This window comes from Apus apus, chromosome 3, assembly GCF_020740795.1.
Source record: "Apus apus isolate bApuApu2 chromosome 3, bApuApu2.pri.cur, whole genome shotgun sequence".
In the NCBI taxonomy this organism is placed as follows: Eukaryota; Metazoa; Chordata; class Aves; order Apodiformes; family Apodidae; genus Apus; species Apus apus.
The window spans coordinates 28,291,415-28,310,770 of record NC_067284.1 but is presented as its reverse complement, the minus strand read 5'-3'; the positions used below and the strand labels follow the sequence as shown (position 1 = coordinate 28,310,770).

The 19,356-nt window shown below is 40.8% G+C and overlaps 1 protein-coding gene across 1 annotated transcript; it reads left to right on the top strand.

The window, feature by feature from the left end:
• Window positions 1-14,294: 14,294 nt before the first annotated feature.
• Window positions 14,295-18,858, top strand: TMEM18 (transmembrane protein 18). Its single transcript, XM_051615212.1, has 5 exons — window positions 14,295-14,369; window positions 14,583-14,703; window positions 16,973-17,027; window positions 18,075-18,168; window positions 18,259-18,858. Exons 1-5 carry the CDS (start codon window positions 14,322-14,324, stop codon window positions 18,346-18,348), a joined length of 408 nt encoding a protein of 135 aa, XP_051471172.1. The 5' UTR covers window positions 14,295-14,321; the 3' UTR covers window positions 18,349-18,858.
• The last annotated feature ends 498 nt before the right edge of the window (window positions 18,859-19,356 follow it).

The following is a 19,356-nucleotide window of genomic DNA, read 5'->3' as shown; positions in this document are numbered from 1 at the left end:
CTTAAAAGCCATGTCTTTATTCCATGGTTCTTTTTACCAGTATGTTGAAATGGCACAATAAAGGTAGTTAGAGCAGCTCCACTAAAAAAAAGAATCTCATATTTAGTCTTTAGTAGGCTTAAGTTTATTTCAGCCATTCATGTGCTAAAGCTAAGGGACGTCTATATTTACCTATCACCTATCAAAACGCAAGATAGGTAATTCTTCTCCACACAGCAGTTTGTGTCAGTTTACACATACCACTTCTCATGCCTTCATTCACGTTGCTAAATATGGTGCTTCAAACAAACTGCCAAGTTGAAGATAACATCAAATGAAAAATCATGCTGGAAGAGTACCTAGAACTATGCTAGAATCAGCTGCGACTCCTTGGACCCCAGGAACCCTTCATATGCAGAATTTATATCTCATATTGCAGCTTTCATCTAACTGCTGAACACAGTTCTATATGTAGAAGACCATAAAAGTCCAAGAAATTGTTTATAATTATTAAAATATATTCAATATTAGTAAGTGTGCCACCAACACATAACAGAATTTTAGCATGGCCAATTTCTTTGTTTATAATATTTCAGTAAATGGAAAGCATCTAAGAATTTGGGAATCTTGCAAGTCATCTATTTCCCATACCCTCCACTGTTCAAGAAGCATATTTCTTTGCAAAGCATTCACAGGAATTCCCACCTTCATCTTTTTAAACTGTTAATCCCAATCACATATAATTTATGATCAAGCCTTCATATTTTATTCAATTATGAGTCACTTTTGTCATTAATTCTATGTGCTATGAACCACAATGACTTCAAACCATGCTATTAGTAGCAAGCACAAATAGAACTGTGGCTGGGCTTCCCCTCATGACAAACTCATAGTGTAAATGTTTCTGCTCATGAAACATAAAAACTTCAATCCAAAAACTCTCCTTGTTGGTCTGTCAAAGATCTGAGATTCAAATGTTAATGCTGGTTATTCAGAGGGATCCTCAGACTGAACCTGGGCATGTCAGCTCATGAAGGGATCTTGAACTAACATCTACAAAATAGAAAGACCCCAATATTTTAACATGCTTGTGACTTAACTTTGTGTGCTGCAAACTACACTCCTTTTCACCTCACAGGCCAAGATGTCACCTCACAGTTTGTGGATACTTCCACGGGTTTCAAAAATGATGCCAAGAATCCTCAGGAATCAGCCTATACTCTGAGGGCTGGATTTCTCTTGACCTGGGTCTAGGGCTCTTGATAACTCTGAATTTGATTTGGAGAACAAACTCCATCTCTGCTAACACTTTGACAAACTGATACGCTCTGGGCTGTCACTCTGCTAACACCTTCTGTCTGATCAACTGCTGAAATGAGTCCATGGGCATAGCATAGACATCTACTGTGACATCTTTCAACAGGATTATCAAAAACTGCATTTTCTCAAGGCTGAGAATATATGTCAGTTCAAAGGCTCTTTGGTGAGGCCAAAGAAGTTGGCTGTAACCAAGAAGCGTGGCTGTCACCATTTCAACTCCTTCTCCACTGGTATTCATCCTAGAAGAGTCTCAAGCTGTATGGTCTCCCACTCAATTTCTTTGTCCCCACCCCATCTCCTAAATAGCTTCTTTGGGGACCACTCCTTGAAATTAAATTTGTGGATCTCCAAATTTACTAAAAAAGTTACACCTTCTTGCTGCACAAAAAGAAATGTCCTCTAACATAAAAAAGGAAGAAAGTGGGCAATTAAGAAATGTAGGGAAAGCAAATAGAGTACTTCATGACTAGCAAAGACAGACTCACAGGGATTGATCTGGCTGTAAAAGTCCATTTTCTTCAAAAAAACAGTATTATATGTAAAAAAAAGAAATCTCATTCAAAATAATAAAAATAAGAAAAAATATTTTGAGGAGCAAAATCCTTGCAATGTTTGTTTATGAGGTATAAAAATGTTATGTATGCCTTATACAGAAATGTTTGTGTCAGAACAGAATTGATTTATCTTGTCCTTTATTTTAGTAGTTGAAACTGAGTCTTTACTAGCATACAAAGATTTATAATAGAAAAAACCCATGGAGGCTATCCAATCAAGCCTCCTACTTCAGGGCTAGCTTCAAGGCGACGTCAGGTTGCTCAGAGCCTTGTCACTCATGGTTTGAAAGTATCTGGAGATGGAGATGCCACAGTCCTTCAGTGATAGCATTCATCTGCAAAAATAATTCAGTCTTTACTGTGAGGGAAAAGTGACATTTTTCAAATCCCTAATTATACTAATTCTTCAGTATTTACAGTCATTCTTCAGTATTTACAAATACATGTCTGAAGATGGGTGACTGAACAAGGTAGCACCATTATAATTTTTCCTTTCAAATACATAGAACACTGTGGAAAACAGAATATGGCCAGCAGCCTTACTGGCTAGGAATGATGGTTGGATATGCTACTTACTGATCTGCCTGGAAAAGGTGGATTAAACATTTACTTAGAGAATTCCCTGTGCTCCTTCTCCTTAGGATTTTCACAGAGCTTCAGTGAGGGAGGGAGAAAAGCCAAACTGGAGAGCTGACTGGCTCTTGTATACACTTCCCATAAAACTGAATTTCCTTCAAGGCTTTCAGTACTCCTGTCCCCTTTAGTAGCTGTAGTCCAACATCATATTAGTATAGCCTAAATTAATAATTCTTATTTTGAGCAAATTTTTAGAAGAAAATAACAGTTTTCTGTAATTAACACTTTTCTCTAAAACCTTTTTGTTAGCAGAGAACACCAAGTGCACAGACTTTGATGCATATACACATTTTAAAAAGAATAATTTTACACAAAAAATCAATAGTTATTTTCTGATGCTGTAAGTCAAGTCCTTATTTCTAATATTTGCCTTTGATATTGAGTTTTCCTTTAATATTAGCTACTAAATATTATTTTCATTGTACTGTGTCATACATGCAGCAAATTTCTTAAATCTGTTTTCAAACATTTTAATTATTACCATTTCAGATAGAGCATGATATACTTAAGTAACAAAATTATTTCAGTTTTGCATCTCTCATTAATTGTTACACTGTGAATACACTAATTATGATATACAAGTCACCACTAAGACTGTTTACAGCTGATCTCAATGTAATGGAACTGCAGTCTATATTTTTCTCAATTTACGATGTATGTTTTACACTTCACTGCCAGATTCTTTATAGTTTCCCAAGAAAATGTGAAGAGCTGAAAGCTCTGTCTTTTCATTACTTCCTCATTCAATGAATAATATTCACACGCATTCCATTGTATTTTTTCTATCTTTTTTTTTTTTTTTTTTTCACAGAAGTGTTAATTAGAACTACTAAAGATGTCCATTTTAATATCTATACCCAGGCATTTTCTTTATGTCTTTGGTGCTTGTAACTAACACAGATCTTCACTGTTCATAACAGAGGACTCTTCAAACAGAGAGTCATTAACAAAAGTTAATGTCTGGGAGACTGATATCGGGAAATCAAACACTCTGCTTTGCAGTTTACAAGACAAACATTTCACTATCAGAAGGGGAAAAAAATACAGGTTTATATTATGCCAGTTTCAGGTGCCTTTCTTTCTTTCTTTCTTTCTTTCTTTCTTTCTTTCTTTCTTTCTTTCTTTCTTTCTTTCTTTCTTTCTTTCTTCCTTCCTTCCTTCCTTCCTTCCTTCCTTCCTTCCTTCCTTCCTTCCTTCCTTCCTTCCTTCCTTCCTTCCTTCCTTCCTTCCTTCCTTCCTTCCTTCCTTCCTTCCTTCCTTCCTTCCTTCCTTCCTTCCTTCCTTCCTTCCTTCCTTCCTTCCTTCCTTTCCCTGTACTCACTGGAATCCATCCATCATAATAATTATAACGTAACATAAGATAACAAATAACTTTGCTCTCCAATTTTAGGATTCTTCTCTTACCTTGAATGCATATTGCCCACATCTTGGCACATACTCAAACTGAACTGTGCTGCACAGCAATACATTTTCCAAGCAAGGAAATGGGCATATCCTAAGGTCAGATTGCACTTCAGTGCTAATCCTACTGACTACATATACATGACTACAACAAGATTGGTTTCATACTGGGTTTTCCATAATCCTCAAAGCCATCTCAATAAGCTGGAGAGGCACACTTGCTCCTCACTCTAAACCTTAATTCTTATTCCACTGCGCACAGCATGCTAACCCATTCTCTAACAAAACGTTCATTTTCTAAAAGGTGGAAAATACTACCTTAATTTTTAGGGCAGCTTCTCCCTACACACCACCAAGAGTAGCTAGAGACTACAATAAACTTGGGAATGCAGGTCCAACAGCATCTGCCACTAAGAGAGGATGAACCGCTTTACAAGTGATGCAACCAACTTTCTTAAAAAGGAAGTCAGATCCTCCATTTTTGAGAAAATAAATTTTATGTCAAGGTTCCACTGTCCATCACATCATCACATAAAGGTTCTCAGCAGCTAGCTGAGGCTCCAGAGCCAGCCCCAATAAAGACAGCAAGAACCGCCACTGAGGGCCACATTTAAAGTTGTACCAGGGAGCACAGCAGAGTCTCCAAGACATCAGTACCCTGAGATAACTCCTTGTCCCCATAAATATCAAATTAACCCTTAGATAAGAGTAATAAATGTGCTTAGAAGGCAGCAGTGACCAAGTACACCAGAAAGAAATTCTGCCTAGTAAAAACATGTCACACAGCACTACCAGATAAACACAGTGAGTGCTCAGGCTTTGTATGTGTGGCACGGCTGGAAAGCTCCGAATTGCTTTGGCTGCTGCCCTCTTGTTCATCAACTCTCTCATAGTCCAAATGCAGACGTCTCTTTCTTAATGGTAGCAGCAACAGCTGAAGGACACAGCACAAATGAACATGAAGCACATGCTGTTCCTCATGCATAGCACAGAATAATGTCCATGGGACAGACATACCTGAAGTTGTGTTGGATGGCAGCAGTCTAAGACAGAAAAATACCAGTATGTTTTCAGTGTTTCCACAGAGGCTTTTTTTTTCTTACTGATGAAATTTTCTTGCTTTCCTAACCTTTAAGGAAAAAGATTCCTGCCTGCATCTTTCCTCTAGCAACAAGTAGGGTCCTACAGAAGTCCTCAGGGTCTTTGTACTCAGAAATTATATTTAGCAGTAGGGAATAAAAGGGCAATTATTAACACCTACGGGAAGCATTGGTACTTTTCCGTAAGATTAAAGGTATGCTGGGCTTTTTATTAGGATGAGGATCTATAGCGCAAAACTTCCTTCATCTGAGCATATCTCAAAACCTGTTTGTGAACACTGCTTCAAATGAGATTATGTTCCCGAAAGTCATGTATAGAGGAAAAGCATAATAAGAGTGCCACCTACTGCTCGTATTTAACAGAATATTGAATGCTCTTTCCCTTGCCTTCTACTACACACTGAAGTATGCTCAGCCTCACAACGAGCTGAATTATACCAGTTTTGTTGAATATGTATTTTTATACTTTATCTTTAAACCCGTTCCTGACGTTCACCAGGAATTGGTTGTTTTTGACTGAGCCTCCAGCAATTTCAGTTCACATCTCAGTCATCTGCAAATCACAGTCACAGAAAATTTCTTCCAGCTCTCAACATGCAAAAGCAAAGAGCTGCAAGATATGTAGAGAATTCACTGCGTAAGTATCACTAAGTATCTCATATTCTTCCCTAGGAATCTGCCACTGGCCACTGATGAGCAGATCTTAATGTCCTACCAGTTCAGTAATAGCCCATAAAAGGAATGCATTCCTGTAACAACCTTAGCCTGATAACAGCACTAAAAAAAATAAATAAATAAATAAATAAAAAGCCCTCAAAATAACCCTGATATCTGCAAGAATATAGCAATAATTAATAGTTAACAGATACTAAATCCAGTATTTTGATTATTCCTTTCTATGGTAAACAAATCAAATAAACTATAATACACATGGACAAGTATTTAGTATTTAATTCCCTCATTTGAAACAGAAAAAAACCCTAAATATTGATTTGACTATTCCCAGAGAAAAAAATTGTCACGGATTTCTTCAAATACAAAATATTCTTCATTAGGCCTCCTTACGAAAACTGCCTTTTGAAGTCTTATTTTCTAGCTTTTGGTCTCCAGGAAGGGCAAATTTCTGAGTCCTTACATAATTTTATTAACTGAGGATAATATACCTAACTTGAACAGTTAAGGTGCATCTACATTAGCAGTTTAGTGAGCAGCTTTATTACTCTTAGGTATGAATGTGCTGAGTATCCATGCTCAGTTACAAGGAATACACTTTGTGCACACAGCCTGTGCACACACTATTGTTTCTCTCCAGGGCTAAGCAGAAAGCTTCACACTTGGATGCAAACGAGAGTGCCCAGTGTTAGTGGGGACACAAAGTACAACCTTTAAAGCAAGAATTCAGCAACTCTGAAGTCCTCCTGCAAGCAACAGTTCTGGAAATATTTACATTTCTCATCCTTCTTCTGCAGTTGAAGGAAATCCAAAATTATCAGGAAAGTAATTGAGTATCAGTCACAAGCTTCTGGGCCTTCCAAAGAAATTAAAATCCAGAGCAGCATCTTGGTGGAATGATCACTGCAAACTGCTAGCTGACAGATAAAAACCTATAGTGGCCTTTCTACTTCCAAAGAGGACAACTTTAACACAGTATTTACATCCTCAATGTAAGGCATCTTATACCACCACTACATTTTAGTTCAGAATAAGCAAACCAAGGGCAGCTACCTGATGGTCACCACCTCGATTCTGTCAAGAGATTACTACTCTGGTGAGCCCAGTCAGGCAAAGGACCAAAAATTTCATTGGGAAGCTGAACAACCTGGTGGCAGCCTGCCAAGGTCACAAGGAAGCTGATCTGTGTTGAGTCCCATCCTAGAGAATCAATGTTGCATCAAGTCAAGTAAAAAGAAAAAATGAATGCAAACTTTGAAAAATAGGGACAGAAGTCTCTGCTAAACTCAGGTAAATCCATCCCTGATACAGTGAGCTGAAGAATTTTAGCTGAGAAAATGAAAACAAGGCTACTGCACTACTCAACCTGCAGTTTCTGGGGCCTGGAAGAGACCAGAGGACCCTTTTGTGAGATATTCAAAGGCTCTGGAAAAAGGAGATTAACCACCCCCCACCCCCCACCCCCCACCCCCCCAGGTAAGAACATCCCAATACCCTGGAGTCTCAGTGTGGGAATTTCTGAAACAGAAGAGATTTGGTAATGTTAAAGCTCTGACTTTAACTCAATATAGTACTGGTTGGAGATGGTTAATTCCTGTGGTTCATGACTTCTGGAAGATTGCTTATCTACTGCTAGTGGTGAAAGCCTAGACCTAAAAGATCTCTGCCTGCATCTTTTCCCTTGCAACAGCTAATGACAAAATGAAGCCACGTTTCCACATAGCTGCAGCAGTTCTACTTAAGTGATGGGGGAAAGCAAGGCAGAGCAGCTATTTTCATGTAATCATACCTTTAATTTGTTTCCATTAGGACAACAGTGGATCAAGTGTCACTGCTCTTACACAACTGTTACCCATACTCATTTAAATACAGCATCTAACAATGTATTAGGAGAGTCTCATCTGAAACCACAGACAGTGCTGCTAAGCAGAGTAAAATTTAATTCCACTCCAGAGAAAACAGCAGTAGCAAGGAAAGGATGCTACCAGGAAGACTGCAAAAGGGTGAATGTTGAAGGTGCGTTCCACATAGTGCTGTGTGTGGGGTCAAGCACACAGATAAACATTATCCTTTATTGATAATACAGGCTCTGGAATAGAATCTCAGTGGTGCCCCAGGTGTTACCATACTTTGTCATTGTCTCTGCTCCACAGTGTTTCTTCCTTCTCATTTTTTTATTTTCCGGTATGCCATTAAAAGGCACTGCAGGGGATATTAATTAAAAAAAAAAAAAAACAACCATGACAAATAATTACTACCTTACTTTCTGGCAGTAGTGGTTATGGTACAAGCAAGGCATGGAAGGACTCGGCACAAAAAGTAAAAAAAAAAGGAGGAGGGAGCTGGAGAAGAGGATGTTCAGTTATAGCATACTTTTCTAGAAGGGAAGGATAGGATATCAAGGGCAAGTGTAGATTTTTGCATTTGGGGAAGAAAAATGTCATGCACCAGTACATGTTGGGGGCTGACCTGCTGGAGAGCAGTGTAGGTGAAAGGGATCTGGGGGTCCTGGTAGACAGGAGGATGACCATGAGCCAGCAATGTGCCCTTGTGGCTAAGAAGGCCAATGGCATCCTGGGGCGCATTAGAAAGGGTGTGGTTAGGAGGTCAAGAGAGGTTCTCCTCCCCCTCTATTCTGCATTGGTGAGGCCGCATCTGGAGTACTGTGTCCAGTTCTGGGCCCCTCAGTTCAAGAAGGACAGGGAACTGCTTGAAAGAGTCCAGCGCAGAGCCACAAAGATGATGAAGGGAGTGGAACATCTCCCTTATGAGGAAAGGCTGAGGGAGCTGGGTCTCTTTAGTTTGGAGAAAAGAAGACTGAGGGGTGACCTCATCAATGTTTACAAATACGTAAAGTGTGAGTGTCAAGAAGATGGAGTTAAGCTTTTTTCAGTGATGACCAGTGATAGGACAAGGAGTAATGGATACAAATTGGAGCATAGGAGGTTTAAGGTCAATATCAGAAATTTTTTTTTTACTGTGAGAGTGACAGAGCACTGGAACAGGCTGCCCAGAGAGGTTGTGGAGTCTTCTTCACTGGAGACATTCAAAACCCGCCTGGACGCCTTCCTGTGTGATGTACTCTAGGTGACCCTGCTCTGGCAGGGGGGTTGGACTAGCTGATCTTTCGAGGTCCCTTCCAACCCCTATGATTCTATGATTCTATGATATATTTACTGGGCAGATACATATTTTTTGCTGAATTTCTCTACTTCAACAGAACTTCAAAAGAACTTCTTCCTGATATCAAATTGAACCTACCCTGCTTTAATTTAAGGCCATTGACCCTGTTCCTATCGCTACATGCCCTTGTAAACAGTCCTTCCCCAGTTTTCCTGTAGCCCTTTCAAGTACTGGAAGGCCACTAAAAGGTCTCCCTGGAGCCTTCTCCTCTCCAGGCTTAACAACCCCAACTCCCTCAGCCTGTCTTTGTAGCAGAGGTACTCCAGGCCTCTGATCATTTTTGTGGTCCTTCTCTGGACTCTATCCAACAGGTCCATGTCCTCTCCTGCGTTGAGGACTCCAGAACTGGACACAGTTCTCCAAGTCGAGTGTCACGAGAGCAGAGGGGGAGAACCACTTCCCTTGACCTGCTGGCCAAGCTTCTTTTGATGCAGCCCAGGATGCAGTTGGCCTTCTAGGCTGCAAATGGACTAAAAATGACTCTTTACCAAAAATGCTCTATATAGGCTGCTTCTTGCATTCATCAACTTGGAATTGTGCAACTTGACCTTTCCCACAGGTTTTCTAGGCACGCTGTGTATTAGCTTCCTAAACTTATTTGCTGATTTGGCTCTCATACAATTCCCTTTTCAGTGTCTCAGAGCTTCCATCCACAAATATATTCCTTGCACAATGATGATGGTTTCGGTCTGAGGGAACTTCAAATCTCTTTCTCTGCCACAGGCACCTATAAGGTCTCATGTGCAAGCTTCCTTTTGCCTGCAGTAGGATCTCTGTGCAGGACACCTGATAAGGGTGGGTATCTCAGCACAGTCAGGAAATCCTCGTATCTCGAACTCTCTGATGATTTCACTGAAATTTTGAACACAAAAGTGCCATACAAAATCCACATACAGAACAGCACTTAAAATCTTCCCAACAGTGGGCTTGTCAGCACTGGTGTGCTAATCCAGGAGACAACTTTGAATTAAAATACATACAATATCACACTGCCTGTGAAGAGTGGTGTGTGAACAAGTGAAAACTTCATCACCACAGCAACACCCCCAGCCAATCAGGAACAGACCAGCAAAGCCTAGAGACATATCCCACCAGTCATGAGGGAATGACACTGTGGAACAACCCATGAATCTGTAAAACCTCAAAGGGCAAAAAAGCCAGAGGATTAACTGACTGCTTCTCAAACTTTCTCACGTTATGGTGGAGCTCCCACACCTGCACCAGAGAACTGCAATATGAACTCTCTCAGGTCATATGCTTTTAGCATACAGATAGTGAGAATAGGCCAACAGGTAGTAACTCAGTATTGCCATGTGTTAAATGTACAAATGTTTATAGTTTTGCAACTATTGCCATATTTGAAAGTATAGAATGATATAATAAAATCATAGAGTAGCTCAGGTTGGATCCAGAAGGATCAAGTCCAACTCCCTGCTCCTCACAGGACCACCTAAAACTAAACCATATGACGCTCCATGAATCCTGGCAGGCTTGATGCCATGACCCCTTCCCTGAGGAGCCTGTTCCAGTGCCTGACCACCCTGTCAGTGAAGAACATTTTCCTAATGGTGTGCATCTGGATTTCCATATCCAGAGATCAAACCTTAGCTATCACGTTCAGATAGTCTGAACCATTTGGTCAAACTATATCATAGAGCTATGCACTGTTAAGGATACACAACAACAGAACATGATAACCACACAAAGCTTCAAGGTCAACAGATGGACATACTGACAGCTCTTGGATATCTTTGTTGCCGAATTACCACCATTTTTCCAACCCTTCACTCTTGATTCATCAGAGAAAGATGATAAGCAAGAAGCAGCAGGAGCTCCAAAGTACAAGATTCACATTGAGTGTTCAGTCTCACAGATGAGAAGGCTGAGATCTCTCAGAAAGTTATATTAAAAAAAAAAAGTCTTTTGCAGTTACTGATCCTGCTTTTGCCACTCTCTGCTCCTTGTAGCATGTACTTCCCCTGCATGTTTAGAATGAGAGGTGGGAGGGGTGAGGATGTGCCCGAAGTGCATGCCCTTAAGCAGCAAATACAGTGGTGACATGAAGTTATGGAATCAAATCAAACCCTGGGCAACCTGTTCCAGTGTCTCACCACCCTCACACTGAAGTATTTCCTCCTAATGTCTAACCTAAATCTCCCCTCTTCCAGTTTTGATCCAGTACCTCTTGTTCTCTCACTAGAAGCCCTTGAAAATGTCCCTGACCAGCTTTCCTGTAGGCCCCCTTCAGATACTGGAAGGCAACTAGGAGGTCCCCCCAGAGCCTTCTCCTCTTCTCTCTGATTATTATTACTATTTTCCAAGTATATCATAACCAATAAAAGCCAGTACTATAAAAAAGTAGAGATGACAGCAGCTGGAAAAAAAAAAAAAAAAAGGCAAGAAAAAAAAAAAAGCAGCACACAAAAGTAATTATTCAATCATGGCAAGGACAGGGAAGGTGAAGTATTTTAGTGTAACATGGATTAGAATGAATACCAGTCCCAGGCTCACTTCAGTTGTATTAAATGCAAATTTAACACAGCCTTTGAGCACAACCACGAAAATAAGGACAATCTTCAGAGCATATAAAAATGATGGCCTGTAAGTGACCACAGTAACAATGACTATCCAGACTTCTCTTTCAGGCACAGTCTGTTTTCATACTGAAACCGCTTACGCTTCTCGAATGCCCAAAAAGACTATGCAAGACAGTCAGTGCAACAGACTCCTTTTCTTCAACATCTGAGAGACAGGCAGGAGATGCAGAGATGAGCAGCCCCTGTCCCCAGGGCAGAACTCAGCAGTGGGATCTTTGCAAAACACTTACCTCTGCCTTGACTAAAGCTCTGGGAGGGCTGCCCCATTCACTAGCTTGTTCATCTTCTTACAGCTTTTTCTCTCCCAAGGGGAGACATAGAAGATACCCATTAATCCTTCCTTTTGTCTCCCAGCTACCTGGCTATGTGTCACTTGGAGAACCTCAGCCCTGCTCATGTAGCTGAGGTGGCAAACAGCAGGGTCCAGTGCACTGCCAGACACATCTTCATGATTACATCAGCATACAAAGGAAGAGATGGCAAGAATGTGGAAAGGGCAGAGAACAGCTTGGAAAAAGCAAGGGGAAATTTAAAGGGGAGCTCTGGTACCACCCCTCTGGTACCTTAGTTCCCTTTCAGTGAGAAAACCAGATCATACTTATTGGGGATCTGCACATCTTATGCTGCTGATGACTCAGATCACACCCTCAGAACCAACCCTTCACAAAGTGTCCCACAGCTGGCAGGAGCAGCAGCACGAGGCAGCAGTTCACCCACCACAGACATATATAAAGATCTTCACTAATACTGCCCAGATCCAGCTGATGAGATTAATCCCACATGAAACAGTGAATAAAAGATATGTGGATTTTGCAGTGAAGAAAGAAATTACACAGGAATCTGAATCTTACAACCAAAAACTGAGACTGCATTTTAGAAACTATTTGAGTTGCTTATAATAACAATAATAGAAATATTTATATATTGTAATTGGTACTGCGTTTCTGTGTATTAGTGTATTTTTAGAATTTGGATCTGAATGTAGCATACTGGCTCTGTGAAGAAGGTGTAAAAGGAAAAATATGCAGCTTTTTTCCGATGAAAGAACAATGTACCTGTTAACTTTTAAGTATCTGCTGTTTCACATTTCATTCTCCATGGAAGATAACCTATACCACCCAAAAGATCTGGTAATATGCATCTGCTACCACCTGCTGACAAACAGCAGCATTATTGACTTTATTCTAGTCAATCTTAAAGAGGCAACAACTATTTCCCCTTAAAGTTTCTAGTGCTGCTGACAGTAAAAGCTACATTATTTTTTCAAATCGGTACATTGTAGTCATAATAAACGTATAATTTCCTATCCACTTAGCTTGTCTGCATCACAGATTCACCACCAACCAGCATATTACATTCATCTACTGTACCCCTCATTCTTAAAGCCCTTCAGTTATTGCCGATGGTTACTGTAGTCAATTACTGAGCAATTACAAGAAACCGATTCCTGATTTGCAAAAATCCCAAACATCTGATTTGTTACATTAACCCTAAGACCTTCCAAGTGACGAGTCAGTTTCTTTCATTCTTATTTCCAAATAAAAAATATGGAATTGAAACTTCTTCCCCCCATCCATTTTAAAATTAACAGCAGAACGGTAGTAGAAGACACACCTTTGCATTGCCCTACTTAATTTTACAAAGTTTTAAGTAAAATCCTCTGCTGGCTTCCAGATAATATTGTTGTTGAGAAAAAGACTACCAAAAAACCTAAAGCAAAACAGAGAAACTCATCCTCAGTTTCAGGGATCTCGGAAACTGCAGAAGTGTGACAGTAAAAGGAGAGTGGTTGACAGGGATGGCCTGTATTGGACTGTATGGTAGAGGACACAAAAAAAGTATGTGTCGTATTTACTTATGGGTGCACTTCCAAGTACTTTGAAATTAACAACAAAAAAACCAAAACCCAAAAAAACCCCAAGGCAAAAACCAAACCAACCACAAACAAACAAAAACATCAAGGAAGAATGTGGAGCTGTATAATGACAGCACAGTTTGCTTGACAGAGCTGATCCTGTTAAGATTCATTAGGTCTCTTGGTTTAGTTGATGAATCTCAGCTTGAAATCTCTACTGAAGAGTGATAGGGCTATAAGAGTGGTCATTTCTTCCAGACTTACAGACATTTAGTGAAAGGAGTTATAAACCAGAGGCTTCACCTTTTTAATGTCTTATTCACTTTCCGTTGTACAGTAATGAATTATCTTAAAAAAAAATCTTTACAAAACGAGTTATTCATTACTTAAGCTTCCTCCTTGGAGAGGTCAGCTGGAGGTACCTGTCAGAAATTTCCAGCTGGGCTTAAAGCTCCCATTCTCCATCCCTGAAGCGGGTGGAGCTGGAAGCGGCAGCGACCGAGGCCCCCGCCCCTGCCCGACGCGCCCGCACGCCAGCCTGGCTCCAGCGCGCGGGTCTCGGCAAGAAAACACTGTCCCATTAACTTCCTAACTTCAGAAACAAGCGCTGAAGACCACACCTAGGGGCATCTTTTCGGAAAAGGCAGGGCTGCTCCTTCGCAGCGCCGCTCCAGCCCCGGCTGGCGCTGCCGGCGGGCAGTGATGCTGCTGCTGCCGCCCTCCGCGGGGGCGCCCGGGGGGCGGGCACAGCCCCCGCCGCCCGCTGCCCCGAACGCAGAAGCAACCACCGCGGGCTCCCTCTGCGGGGGGCGGGGGGCGGCACCGGCAGCACCACCTCCCGCCCCGGGAACCTCCCCCCGCCCCGGGAACCTCCCCCCGCCCCGGGAACCTCCCCCCGCCCCGGGAACCACCTCCCGCCCCGGGAACCACCCCCCGCCCCGGGAACCACCCCCCGCCCCCGCGCTCGGCCGCGGGCAGGGCGCCCGTTCCCGCCCCCGTCTCGCGAGGCTGGGGTGGCGCCGCCATGGAGCCGCCGCGCGGCAGCCCGGCGGGGCTGTCCGCCATCCTGGCGGTAGGGCGGGCGCTGCGGGGCCGGGGAGCGGGAAGGAGGCAGCAGCCGCCCCGTGTGCCTGCGCGGGGCGGGCGGGGGTTTCGGGGAAGCCTGCGCAGGGGTGCTCGCTCCTTCCTTGTCGTTTGGGTGGGGAGCAGGAGGGCTGCTCCCTCTGGCCGCCGGGTGACCCTCCTTCTCCTTCTCCTGTCTGATCTCCTTTCCTTTCGCCCGTAGAAGACGGACTGGTCGGAGCCGTGGCTGGTGGGCCTGGCTGTTTTCCACGTCTGCTGCTTCCTCCTGGCGTGCGTCTCCTCCCAGCACCCGCGGCTGCAGGCCGGGCACTTCCTGGGCATGGGTGAGCCGCGGGGCCGCGCCTGCCGGGCGGGCGCGGTGCTGGAGCTGCTCGTCCTGTCCTGCAGCTCCTTGTGGGCCCTTACCGCTGGTTTTTTCATCTACGTACACATCACATGGTTTTACACTTTGCAGCGGATAAAGTGCATTCAAGTTAGTGTTTCTCGTGTAGCAGGACACGTGTCTATGCACGATAAACTATTATAGAGGCTGATGAGACCTATAAATACGTATTTCTTTAGTTTCCAAGACTGTGTGAAGTAGTGACTTAAAATTCTGGCCGTAGCAAGGGCTAAAGTAAGGTTTCTACTTGGTAAATGCAGTGGATATCACAGCTTCCTAATAAATTGTTGCTGTGCTGGAGAAGCAGAAAAGAAATGGGCTGAGAGCCAGCAGTTGCTTTCTCCCCTGCCTTATTCTAACGCTGCAGTTCAGTGAGTATGATCAGCTTTCAGCTGGATTCAGTTCTGCAGCACACTCACCATATGCCCCACTGACAGCTGTGATAATGGCACGAGGAAACAGCAGGACTGATTCTGTTAAGTTGCAGTACCCGCATTGGGCTTCAGCCTGAGAATCCACAGTGGCCTTGCCTGCTCAAAGCTGCATCTTTGAGGCTGACAGTCTGAACACCTAGTAGCCTTGCAGAGGCTGTATGTTTTAATTAAGAAGACATGGATTTGGATTTTTTCCATTAATTAAGAGCAGTGCCTTGGTTCTAGCCATGGGTGGATTTTCAGTTGAATTGGATTCTTTACGTGATACCTTAGTTCTGTCATGATTGCAGTTGAATGAGTTTTGCAGGCAAAAAGCAACTTGAAGACTATGTTGACTGTTAAAAATATTGTTTAGTGAACTAGTCCATTTGGGAGAGGAATCATAGCTTCCTCAAAACTGCAGATACTCAAGTTATTTAAAGCTAAGGTTTCAATAAGATTAAATACCCCAAAAAGGAATCTAGAAACCTCAGTAATTTCCAAATATTCACTTGCAACTGCAGTTTAAAATTATTTCGGAGGGCAAAATAACAATGCTCTGTTTATGACACATCAGGCCTGGAAGTTCTCTACAAGAATATAGGCTTTTCTTTCTTAAATTTCGTATTAGATAATTTCCAGTGTCATGCTGTTTACTTTAGATTGTCTGTCTAAAGTATTCCCAGTGTTACTAGTAGTAGTTTCATGTAACTGCATTGGAAAATGCAGTGGAACTGACCAATGCTGGCTTTTTTAACCCAAATATGATGTAAATTTGCTGTTAACAGGAAGGATGCATACAAATACCCATATTGAAGCCAAGCCTTGTTTGTACTTGAAAAACTGCACCGCTTTCTATATGTCTGCAATATAAATAACTCTGTATTGTAGATAGTCAGAAATAGCTGAGGAAGTCATGGAATTGTCACATTGGTTTACTGTGGCAATTGAGCAGCAGAGGAGTGTTCATACTGCGCAGTGCCAAGCACAGATAAGCCAGATAATGGCAAAATAGTACAGCAGATTGTATTGTCATGGCACTCCTTCATACCACCAAACTAGCTATTTAATTGCATTGAGCACATCATCTTTAGTCGCTGAATCATTTTTTTACTTCACTTCTTGTGAAAAACAGAACAAGGACAAACTTTGAATTTTGTAATTTTATTGTTTTTCTGATAAAAATGTGGTTGCACTCAAGTTTCTTACTGTCTTGATACTGACTTCATATTTCATGTAATTATTGATCAAGGACATGCTAGTTTTCACCTGAGCGCAGCAGGCTACTGCACACCTTTTTGAAGTCTGTATTTTACCGGAATGCTTACGTGCAATTAGTACCCCAACTTTGATTAGCAATGTTAGGCACTGCAGTGTGACACCAGAACTTGTAAGATGATAACTTAATTATATATCACTTTGGGGGATAACCAGCATTTCTTTTTACAGACAACCTGGAAACTATCACCAAGAGGACTGTTGGAAAAAAAATACTGGTTTTATTATTATTATTTTTATTTTTTATTCCTCAGTTTGCTGAGCTCTTCCTATAACTTCAGATGAGCAGGATTTTGTTTGTAATATAGTGGGTATGTTTTGTGATCACTTAATACATCTTGGTAATTATTTGGGACATTCAATTCAGAATGGATTTTTTACTATTAAATGTCTAGTTTGATCTAAGGATCAAGGAATTCTAATGTCTACTATGTATACATCTTTAGTATACAGGACAGAACCGATGGCAGTTTACTTAAAAAAAAAAATTGAATCTAATCTTTTTCCTTTGTTGTACAGTGGGCTTAGTGTACTGCGCTGAATATATAAATGAATTAGCAGCCATGAATTGGAGGTAATTGTTTTCACTTTTCTTTTTGCATATAAATGAATGTTCTTCTGAAAGGTTTTTTATTTTGTATCATTCCCAGAAAACATTAATTTAAACAGAGTCACTTGTGTCATCAGTAGAACGCGATGGCAGAGGATCTGTGTCGTTAATTGATACAAGACTTTTGAACAAAACCATACAGTCCAACATAGTTATCACTTAGCTTAAGGAAAAAAAGTAATTTTTAATAGCTAGCATGTGTTTATTTTGCTGCATAAAATAAATGTTTATATGGATGGTGGCTATTAACTATTCAGAGAACTAAGAGAAAAGCAGAGTGGGATGATTAAGAGAAAGAGGGTGTGAGCTTCAGCGTGGTGGGGTTTTTTTCGTTGGGTTTTCTTCGGTAGCTATTAATGTTGGATCAGCTGATAAGTATCACTTCTCAAAAATATCACTGCTACTTTATGTACTTATTTATATGCATAAACCCCCCTTAAAATTAGCCTGGTTTAGTAGGCTTGTATACCAGAATTAAACGGAGGGCTTATTTTCGTAACCACTGAACTAACCTTTCCATGGTGCACCTAGAAATTATGTGAATAACACTGCTTTATGCAAGCATCTAATTGTAAGTCTTTATGTTCCCGTTTGCGCATACATGGCCTAAGTTACAGCTTTGCTGTTTATTAGAAAATAAAACAAATAATATAAGTAACCAAAGTATTTTAAAAAGTAATTTCAGACACTTGAGGATAAGTACAACATCTGATGCACATATACGTACTAATGTAGTCATACTGGGAAGTTACTTTATCTGTGGCTGGTTTAATTAGGTTTTCAGCAGTAAAACCTTAAAGAAAACCTGGTATTTTAATAAATATTTATAACTAATGAGATACTGACTGTGTCTTTGTTGTGACTTAGACAGTAGAATGTTGACCTGTGCTTGGGGATCTCATGTTGGATAATCTGTACAATGTCCATATTTAATAGTTACCATGGAAGTCTAGTGTTATTTGAACAACACTGAAGAAAGATTCCTCTTTTATTTTTCTTTCTTTCTTTCAGGCTGTTTTCTAAATACCAATACTTTGATTCAAGAGGGATGTTTATTTCACTAGTATTTTCAGCACCACTGCTTGTGAACACTGTTATAATTGTGGTATGTATATGTTCATTTATATGTCTGCTTCTTTCATTAAATTAATAAAATGTATATAGATAAGTTAAATTTTATTTACTTACTTTTCAGGTCACCTGGGTTTACAAAACTTTGAATGTAATGACTGAACTGAAGACACTACAGCAGAGAATGAAAGCAAAAAAAGAGAAAATGAAGTGAAAGCACCTAACACTTATTTTTTTTAAATTGTAATAATACTTGTCCAGGTAATCAGTCCTATCTTTATGCAGAAACAGCTATGCTTTTGTTTCTGATGTCAAGAGGACTTTGCAACCTGTGACCATGGTCAATGAGATACATTTAAATTGGCTATGAAGTTGAGAAGCCCCATCTTAACAGGTCGTAAGATAGTTTTCCACCATTTAGTGGAAAACCACATAGTTTTACTGCTAGTATCAGTGAGAAACAATCTTCCAGTCTGTTTCCATTTGCCTCTGTATTTGTTAACCATGTCTTCATTATGTGATTATCAAGTATCCAGTCTTCTGCTGCTTAAGCCAGTTGGAGCAGTGTTGTGAATTCCAGTAAATGAGGGATTGTATTCAGAGTACCTCAGGAATCCATGCTTCTATGAAGCATTTAACTTCTTTATAAATCAAGTTTCATAGTTCCTGTGTTTTGTGTGCACCAGTGGCATTTTATAAATAAAATTACCTCCTGTATCATAAACTGAGTTAATTTGAATAATTTTTAATTGGATTTTTCTCATAAAAAATCCCAGTTTGGTAAAATGTTGTGTAAGTAATTCAAAACTATCTCTCTTTTTTTTTTTTTCACTTAGCTTACATTTCATTATTTTAATAATAATAATTTTTTATGTACAAGTGAATGAGAGCCAAATGTTTAAGACTAGTGAAATTCCTTTGCTTTTAATTGGGAGACCTTAATTTAACTTATTTGCAAAAAGTGCCTGTTTATTCAGTTTGGAACATGCATACAGAAGCGGTGGTAGCTGCTCAGTTGGATCCTTTGGGGACTTGGATGAGACAGAAGTTATTTGCTCCTGGTTCTGTGTATCTTACAGGCAGTGTCTCAAATCTTCAGCCTTCCTTTACGTGTATTTCCACAAAAGTTTGAAGTTGGGTTTGATTGCTGTGGAAAAGTTTGATATGAGTTTCCAAGAATGAGAACCTGGAATTCTCTATTTTTCCACATCCACCTCTTTTT

Bases quoted from the DNA above. Each gene is read 5' to 3' on its own strand.
- TMEM18 (XM_051615212.1), top strand. From the start codon at position 14,322: ATGGAGCCGCCGCGCGGCAGCCCGGCGGGGCTGTCCGCCATCCTGGCG. The intron at 14,704-16,972 runs GTGAGCCGCGGG...TTTGTTGTACAG, and splicing joins CGGGCACTTCCTGGGCATGG to TGGGCTTAGTGTACTGCGCT. The intron at 18,169-18,258 runs GTATGTATATGT...CTTACTTTTCAG, and splicing joins TGAACACTGTTATAATTGTG to GTCACCTGGGTTTACAAAAC.